The 9872-nt window shown below is 34.8% G+C and overlaps 1 protein-coding gene across 1 annotated transcript; it reads right to left on the bottom strand.

The window, feature by feature from the left end:
* Positions 1-8952: 8952 nt before the first annotated feature.
* On the bottom strand, positions 8953-9618 carry LOC124936055 (actin-depolymerizing factor 7-like). Its single transcript, XM_047476512.1, has 2 exons — positions 9367-9618; positions 8953-9169 (listed from the first exon to the last, which is right to left on the bottom strand). The coding sequence occupies exons 1-2, from the start codon at positions 9603-9605 to the stop codon at positions 9019-9021; spliced, it is 390 nt and encodes a 129-aa protein (XP_047332468.1). The 5' UTR covers positions 9606-9618; the 3' UTR covers positions 8953-9018.
* Positions 9619-9872: the final 254 nt, after the last annotated feature.

Raw genomic sequence — 9872 nt, 5'->3', positions numbered from 1 at the left:
CACAATGATTAGTAGTTAGCGTACTTGTTTTGTTTCACCTTGTCAACCAAAATCGTCTTTATTATGATGATATCATAACAGGGAATGCGGCCACATATAATTTAAATTTAAATTAATGGATTTAATTAGTTGTTTGTTTGTTGATTCATACAATTTACAGAATCAAGTTGGGTCAAATATACCACAGAATCACGTTGGGTCAAATATACCTAAGTAAACAGATGATTACAGAGTTTGGTGTAGAAACATCATCTTTATTTCTAAAGGCTGCAATATTAAGGAACTTGACTTACTCATCCCCACTATATGTACATGTAAAGAATCAAGTTATAAAGAAATCACAACTAGGGTATTCAACCGATCGGTTAACCGGTTAAACAGTTAAATGATTCTGATAAGAAATAAATCACTTGCTTTGAATATTTAGTTTAAATAATCAAATAGAGAGAAATTTGTAAGATCAAATTAGCTAATTAACTTAGAATAATTAGCCAACGATTATAAAACTACCAAGTTTTAAATATTTATTTTAAATAATAAAAAAGAGAGAAATTGTTAAGTAAAAATAGTTAATTAAATATTAGTATTAATTAACTATTTAAATAAAAAAAACCTAACTATGTCAATTTAGTTATTTGTAGGATCGGTTCTATCAAAGATCGATTTTTATCAAGATCGGTAATTTTTCAAAGGCGCAATCGGTTTTTATCAAGATCCGCATATTTCAAAGGCGTAATCGGTTTTTACAAAGATCAGTATTTTTGTAAGCGCAATCGGTTTTTACAAAGATCGGTATTTTTTGTAAGCGCAGTCGATTTTTATCAAGATCAGAATTTTTCAAAAGCGTAATCAGTTTTTATAAAGATCGGTACTTTTGTAAGCATAGTCAGTTTTTTTTTATCAAAGATCGGTATTTTGCAAACACGGAGCCAATAGTTTGCATTTCAGTTTTATTTTAAAACGAATTCGGCATTTTTCTCAGATCGGTTTTTTTTAAAATGAAGCGCGTCCGATAATTTTCTAGTTTGGTGATACATTGGAACGCTTCAAGTTTTATCAGAAGTCAACTTTAGGCTTCTCCAGCAATTGTTTCTATTTTGGTGCAAAGACTAATGAACACCTTTGGCAGCAATAGAGCTTTGCTAAAAGAATCAAAGACAAGTCAAACTTTTGAGATTTACGCTCCTCGTAAATCATAATCCCATTAATGACAATTTGGCTTATTATCATCTAAGTACAGACAAGATCAAACAATATATCATATAATGTACTATTCTGGACCTCAACCAATCAAGATCAAAACTGATGTCTTATGAAGTAAAATATGTTCGTTGAATAACAAAAATATGTCTGTTGACATTTGCCTATTTAAGAAGACAGAGGACAACTTGCTTCACACGGGCTTCTGAACAATCCTCTTGCGAACCATAAGCTATCAACTCTTTCAAGATCTCAAAGTTTCATAAGCCTTTAAGAGTGTTAGAGTTCTAAATTTGCAAAATGGATACCTTTCTGCTAAAAGTTTATATAAAAATTCTATATATTATTTGTGAGTTTGTTAGCATTGTAAGTTGACAGAATATGTTTATGTTCAACAAAAGCGTGTGTGCTAGGAGTTCGAAAACAGATAGTTATTAAGTCCTAGTTGTTCGACTGGGTTGTGTACAAGTGTTGTATTCAATCAAATCTCTTAGTCTTCTCGAGGTCGAGAAGAAGGGGTGACATAGGAGCTTTGGCTCCGAACATCCATAAACATCATCTATGTCGTGTGTTCTTTCTTATTTCATTACTCTAATCTTGTTGCGTTGCTTCAAGTCCAAACAAACATTTCTGCACTTGAACTCGGTTCAAGAGTTTGTGAAGAATTGCGTAGAATAGAAACCAGATATTAACTTCTAACAGAGTTAATATCGAACGAAGAGTGTGTAAGAGTTCAACTTTGTGAGATCCCCGTCTCCATCGTCGATCCCGATCTCAATAAGTGGTATTAGAGCAGCTTATTTCTATTCTCAAGCACTCGAATATCATCATGACTTCTTTCACCAAGCCTCTTATGTTCAAAAGTGAAGATTTTATTGATTGGAAGCTACCTATGAACGTGTATATGCTTCGCTAGATGATGACATGTGGTATGTTGTTACTGACGGCCCGATCAAGATTGAGAAGGAAAGATGCTATTAGACCAACGATGATAGAAGGAAGAACAACCTCGACAACTTGGCCAGAAATGCTATATACGGTACTCTGGATAAGAACACTTTTGCAAAGATCCGAACATGTACCACTACCAAGGAAGTATGGGAGAAGATCATCCAACTAAATGAAGGAAATGAACAAACCAAAGAGAACAAAATCATGGTGGCCACTCAGAAGTTCGAGAACATCAAGATGTGTCCTAGAGAAACGATGAACGAGTTTGACGAACGTTTCACCAACATTGTAAATGAGCTTGCCATCTTGGGAAAGGACTATGGGAACAAGGAGATCATAGTCAAAGCGTTGAGAGCTCTTCCCAGTGCCTGGGAGGTCAAGACAACGGTGATGAGGGAATACAGAAATCTCCACAAGATGCCACTACATGACCTGTTTGAAGGCTTGAAAGCCTATGAGTTTGAGATGAATACAAGAAATGAAGATGAGCCATCATCCTCAAACGTAACCAGGGCATTAGTGACATATGTGGAACCAGCAGCTCCTGAACCCATCAAGCCAGTTGAGCAGTTCAGTGAAGATGCAATGGCCTTACTCGTGAAGAAGTTTGGCAGATTAATGAGGAAATCCAACTTGTCTTACCACAACAACAACAACCAATCTTATGATGACAAGGCTAACATTAGTTGTTTTAATTGTGATACTTTAGGTCACTACAAGTTGGAATGCCGAAAGCCAAGAAGAGATGACAAGAAGTCAGCTGATTAGAATCCAATGGAGAATAATAAATCACCAAATCATAATAAGGATCAAAAGGAAATGGTGTTATAGGAGAACAAAAGCAAATGGGCTCAAAGTGTCTCGGATAGTGATAATGAAGAAGTCAGGTGTTTCATGGCCAACAATGAAGAGGTATTTGTTTTTTTCTCTAAAGAGTTCACTTGAGACAACTTGGTTACTACACTAAATGACATGGTCATTGAGTACAAGAAATTATCTGTCTTCGTCTCAACCCAATCAGACAACACAATCGGTGAAACATATGAACTATCCTTTGAGAACGAGAGGCTCAAGGAGATAAGTCAGTTGTTGACAAAAGAAAACGAGAGAAATAACTACGTGATTGCTGCATAGACTAAGTTTGCGGATGCGGTCAACCAAATGACGACTCATCAGAGGCCAGCCAACTACAAGTTTGGGCTAGGATACGACAATAGCAACCCAGACAAGTCATGCAAAGAGTTGAAACCCAAGAAAGGAAAAACTTTCGTTCATAAGTTTTGTCAAGGGTACCTCAACCAACACTCAATCAAGTCACGATGCAGATGAGTCAATAATTAAAAAGGAAATAAAATATGTGGAGTCAACCGATAAGTCACGGTGGCTTAGTCCTGAGAGAAGGAAAGTTAATCGGTCGGCTGGAAATAAACATGACAAGCGTTCAAAAAGGTATAATCATAACTCGTATAAAAAACACTATGACTCATCTAAAGGCAAACAAAGAGATGTCAAGCCTAATACAAGAAGATTTATTAAGACTAACACTAGAAGTCCATCAGAATAATACAAGTATGAATCCCCAAAGGATTGATTAACCGTTGACCCAATTAAATGTGGATACCAAAAGGTGTAAATAGTTTAATTTTGTAGGATAAAAAGGTTAGTTACCTGGAGGGTTCAGATTGGTACTTAGATAGTGGATGTTCAAGGCACATGACCGATAATAGAAAGTTTTTAACCAACATTGTGAAGGAATCTGGATCTAGGATCATATTCGGTGATAACTACAAAGGTAAGATTGTGGGCAATGGTAAGATTGTCCATGGTAACTTAACCATAAATAACGTGCTACTTGTTGAGAATTTATGTTATAATCTTCTTAGAATAAGTCAAATGTGTGATATATGATGCACTATAGAGTTTCATAAGCAAGCATGTTTAGTTAAGAATCAACAGGACACTACCTTGTTGACAGGGCATAGGATAGGCAACGTGTATAAGGTTAATGGAAAAATAAATCACCTAATCATATTTGCATGATAGATAAAAATGATCAAAACTGGCTTTGACTCAAGAGACTAAATCACTTAAGTTTCAAGATCATTAACTCTATATGCACTAAAGAGCTAGTTGTTGGTATGCCTAATTTGAAGTTTCTAAAGATAAAGTCTGCTCTTCATGCCAGATGGGTAAACAAATCAAATTAACTTTTAAAAGTAAAAGAAATATTCAATCTGAAAGATGTTTAGAACTTCTACATATGGATCTTTTCGGTCCAGTTAAAGTAACCAACTTAGAAGGTATGGAATATACTTTAATAATTATTAATAACTACTCTAGATTTACTCGGGTTATTTTCCTAGCTTCTAAAGATCAAACCACTTCTAACTTAATTAAAATGCTTAAAAGAGTGCAAAATGAGAAATCAGTAAGTGTTAATAGAATTAGAAGTGATAGAGGCACTGAGTTTACTAATAAGACTCTTTCAAATTACCTTGAGGAATTTGGTATTAGACACGAGTTTTCTAGTACCAAAACCCCTTAACAAAACGGCTTAGCTGAAAGGAAAAACAGAACCCTAAAGGAAACGGCCAGATCTATGATAGCTGATTTTGGAGTGGTTCAAAAGCTTTGGGCAAAGGCTATCAATACAGCATGTCATACTCAAAATCGGTCAATAATTAATAAAAGATTTAACAAAAACGCCTTATGAGATTTACCATGGTAAAGTCCCTAATATCCGGTATTTTAGGATTTTTGACTGTAAGTGTTATATTCATAAATATGACAAAAATTATTTTACCGCCTTTGATACCAAATCTGATGTTGATATTATGTTAAGATTTTATGAAGTCCGTAAGGCATATAGAGTATATAATAATAAAACTTTAACTGTTGAAAAATCATCCCATTTGTATTTGACGAATCTGTCGAAAGTAACACTTCAACATCCATTGATCTGTCTTACAGAATGGAGGACGTCAATCTCCAATCTGATAGCGAAGATGAAGTCATAGTTATCCAAATCATTACTTCTGACCAGACGGCTAAGAATGTTGAAACTCAACAAAATCAGACCGTAACTCAAAAGGTTACTGAAAGCCTAGTTAACTCTAAACAAACCGGTCGGTTAAATTCTGATCAACCCATTGGTTATCAAATCTTGATCAAATAACCGGTCGGTCAAAAAATGTTTCGGGACCAAACTTTAAATGGAACAACAATCATCCTTTTAAGCTAATTATAGGTGACCCCTCTGCCCCTCTTAGGACTAGACTTCATTCATTAAATGAATTCGCAAACTCAACTTTCATCTTTCAAATTGAACCTAAGAAAGTAGATGAAGCACTGTAAGATTCAGATTGGATTCTTGCAATGCAAGAGGAACTAAACCAGTTCGAAAGAAATAAAGTATGACATTTGGTTCCAAGGCCAGCTAATCAATCTATCATTGGAACCTGACGGGTCTTTAGAAATAAATTAAGTGAAGATGGTTTGGTCATGAGGAACAAGGCTAGACTAGTGGCCCAATGATACAAACAGGAGGAAGGCATTGACTTCGATTAGTCATTTGCTCCTCTCGCTAGACTTGAGACTATTCAAATTTTTCTAGAATTTCCTACTTTTAAAAACTTCAAGGTCTTTCAAATGGACGTTAGGAGTGTCTTTCTTAACGGAATAAGAAATGAAGATGTATATGTTGAGCAACCTCCCAGTTTTAAAAACCCCGCCTTAATAAGTCACATTTTTAGATTGGATAAAGCACTTTATGGTCTTAAACAAGCTTCTAGAGCGTGGTATGATACACTCACTAAGTTCCTATTTGATCATGACTTTACTATAGTATATGTTGATAAAATGTTGTTTAAATTTGAAAAAGATTCTGATATCTTACTTGTTTAAATATATGTTGATGATATTATTTTTGGTTAAACTAACCCCAAGTTGTGTGGAAAGTTTTCCAAGATGATGACAGATAAGTTTGAGATGAGCATGATAAGAGAGTTAAGTTTCTTTTTAGGTTTTCAAGTTCGTAAACTTGAAGGAGGCACTTTCATCAATCAAGCAAAGTACACAAAGGAGTTGCTAAAGAAGTTCGACATGGAGAGTTGCTCTGCTTCCTTAACTCCAATGAGCTCATCAATTAAACTTGATAAGAATGAAGATGGTCAAAGTGTTGACATAATTACCTATCGTGGAATCATCGGTTCTTTGCTCAACTTAACAGCAAGCAGGCCAGATATCCTCTTCGTTGTTGGCGTTTCTGGAATATTTCAGGCTAATCCTAAACAATCTCATTATGTGCTGCTAAAAGAATATTGAAATATCTTAAAGGCACTGAAAATGTGGGACTGTAGTATCTGAAGGATTCCAGTTTCAATTTGATAAGTTAATCTGATACAGATTATGCATGTTGTAAGGTGGACAGGAAAAGCACCAGCGGGACATGTCAATTCATTGGTGATCGACTTATTTCCTGGTATATCAAGAAGAAAATCTCCATAGCAACATCAACGACTAAGGCAGAGTATCTTGCTGCTGGAGGTTGCTGTGCTCAGTTATTGTGGATCCAACAACAATTAAAAGATTTTGGTATCCGGGCTAAGGAATCTCCAATCTTTTGTGACAACACCAGCGCCATTACCATAACATACAATCCGAGGTTGCATTCAAGGACCAAGCACATTGAAATAAGACACCATTTCATCTGAGATCATATGGCGCAAAAGCATATCTGGCTAGAATATGTATCAACCGATCAACAAGGGAGAACCTAAGAGACATTCCAAGAGACTAAGTTTTCTTACTATAGAAACATTTTGGGTCTTGCAGACATTAACTAATTTTTTTTAATACGGCATGCACTTAGGGAGAACCTCACTCTTTTCAAAATATTCATATTGCATATGCTTTCACACAAACCGGGCATGCATTGAGGGAGAAGCCGTCACTTTTCAAAATTATTTGTGCTAAAATTGTTTTCATACAAACATTATTCATGGATTTAGGGAGAAGCTTCGGCTTCTCAAAACGAATTTGTTGCATAATTTCATAAAAATATATGTATGCATAAATTTATAGGAAAAAAAAGGATCAGACAGATAAAATCGGACGGTTTTCTCCTTTTGAAACCGACCAGATCACTCTACCGAAATAATTGTAGATAAAACCGAACGGCCTAAACAAAGTGGAAATCAAGTCGATCGGTTATTTATAAGATTGAACAACTACTGCTCGGTTAAATCTCCGCTATTTTCAAGCGGAAGCGGTTTTTTCTTCAAACTTAAAATAACCGATCCCTTAAATTCAGGATATGCAGATAGTTGCTCTGGTTAATCTATATGAATATTTCGGTTGTTTCATCTTCAAATCAAAATGGGACATCTGTCCAATTTTTAATTATTTGTTTGTATATATTCCTTCTTGGAAATCAAACAGTCATACCTCAAAAAACGTGAAGACTTGTGTCTCTCAACGTTCAAAAGAATGAGTAACATGCATGTAATGGTCACTTTCTTTTGCCTAATAAACCTTAGGAGAACCCCCTTATTTATTGATGCTTTTATTAAGAGTAACCCACACATTTGAAACATCTCAAAATCTCTTTAAATAATCATAAGTTCAATCCTTATCTTCCTATCTAAATATCATTCCTCACAAAGAAAATCCCATCTCCTTTCTCTCAAAATGAAAGAAATGGATTTGGCTTTTGCTCGCAACACCCTGTTCATTGATTTCAACTATGTCCTATCTTGTGGGGATGAAGAAATCATCTCCATGTTTCGATCTCTAGAAAACTCAAGATTGAAAATTTTTCTTCAAGGCACACCAATACTTTACGAGGACATCGTCTTCGAATTCTTTGAAAATGCTAAAGTTATTGATGATTCAATACTCTCGAAAATGGTAGGAAAAGAATTCTTTCTTCACAAAGAAGACTTTGCTCTCTCTCTCGAACTTCCTACCGAAGGGTTCTCTAATTTCTTTCCCTCTCCAGACGACATTGTCTATGAAATGTCACATTTTTTCTTAAACACCTCTACACGCGTTGAAACCCATGGGGTTAAGTCATTGCTAAAAACCGAATTCCAAATTCTCAATGACATCGTTGCCAAATGCATTCTGGCAAAAAACTCTTCACGCATCTACTCCAAGAAGATGTTCGAAATGATGATTGCTATAACCAGAGGCACCCCAATTAACTGGTCGAATGTCATCTTCGACAACTTGAAGAAAATGGTCTCCTCTCCAAAGAGGTGAGTATGAATGACTATTGTAGCTTTTGATTGGAAAGTTATCCTCTTTAAGGAAGGAAAAGTAATTATGTATTAAAGTTTGATTAATAGAAATGAGGACCCTCTTTTAATGAATGGTGTGGATCAATCAATAATGAACTTCTTTTGTTCACCGTGGAGATGGCGACATAATTATTTTTCATATAATTTTCTTTTTTTTCACCTTTCTCAAATTTTGGCTCACTCCACAATGTTATGAGGCTTGTTGTAACTCTATGTTTAACAATCTATGCAACCTTGCTATAATTATTGATTTACACATAGAAATTTTGTTCCTCAAAAAAAACTTACAATATAATAGAGTTGGAGATGCCTCTAACATAGCCACTAGATCTATCTATATAATGCATTATATATAATGAAGGAAACCTAACAATCAGGTTTCTAAATTCTAATCGTGAAGAAAACTAAACATACAGAAAGTATACATTACATGAGAAACTATTGTTTTAGGAGTATATCGTTTAACAAAGAAGATTTTTTTTTTTTTTTTAATTTCCTGCCACAACCCTTCAAAGTATACATGAAAAGAATTAAAGAAGAACTTGGTTATGACTTCAATGAAACACAATCATATTGCTCGGGCTTTTATTATGTCAAAGCTCATTTCGCTGGGATCCGTGGCTTGTAATTCAACTTGAATTCCATCGAGTTCTCTCTTGAACCTATCCTTTGAACTGGCATACACCATCTTCATCCTCACCTTTGATGATTCGGGTGACCTGCAAAAATAATTCAAAATCCAAAAGTAAAGATAGATTGCTAATATAATTAATGAATAATGGTTATTTGCGACACTTTTCTTTCTTTTTTCTATACATGAATTAACATCGGTTAGATTCATGGTCAGAATGTTTGTCGGTTCTAGCCTTGGTGATCATTTAAAAACAAATAAGGAAAATGGAGATGTGTTGATCACCAGGCAATGAAGTAAATCTTGCTCTTCTGGCAATTCTCATCTGTGACAAAGTCTAAGTCATAGACAGCATATCGACACTCATCAGCCGGGAGAGAAGCTGAGAAATCTTCGTAACTTTGTTCTGGGCCTCCTAGTTTTTCAACGACAACTTGTTGCCCTTCAATCTTAAACGTGATGTATCGATAAGTCCTTTTTTTTAGCTCTAGAAATTTCAACTTACACTCATCTACCACGGCCATTCCAGATGCAGCGTTCGCCTATAATAATAGTACATTATTTATAACAAACAATATGACCCTTCTTGGTATGAGAAACAATTAAAACATATTGACAAATTTTTCACAAATCACATTAAATAAAGTTTAATTACATTTTTTATAAAAAAATACTTAAAAAAGTTGCTTGAGCATTAAAATTTCTTCGACATATTTTCAAATAGAAGGAGTACAATAGAAATAAATTTGAATATGTATAATAACTTAAACCTAAAAAATTAGGGTCATGAC

The sequence above is a fragment of the Impatiens glandulifera genome, chromosome 1 (genome assembly GCF_907164915.1).
Source record: "Impatiens glandulifera chromosome 1, dImpGla2.1, whole genome shotgun sequence".
Classification (NCBI taxonomy): Eukaryota; Viridiplantae; Streptophyta; class Magnoliopsida; order Ericales; family Balsaminaceae; genus Impatiens; species Impatiens glandulifera.
Note: the sequence above shows the minus strand (reverse complement) of the source record. Positions and strands in the feature narration are given on the sequence as shown.

Bases quoted from the DNA above. Each gene is read 5' to 3' on its own strand.
- LOC124936055 (XM_047476512.1), bottom strand. From the start codon at position 9,605: ATGGCCGTGGTAGATGAGTGTAAGTTGAAATTTCTAGAGCTAAAAAAA. The intron at 9,170-9,366 runs GTGATCAACACA...TTATTTTTGCAG, and splicing joins AAGATTTACTTCATTGCCTG to GTCACCCGAATCATCAAAGG.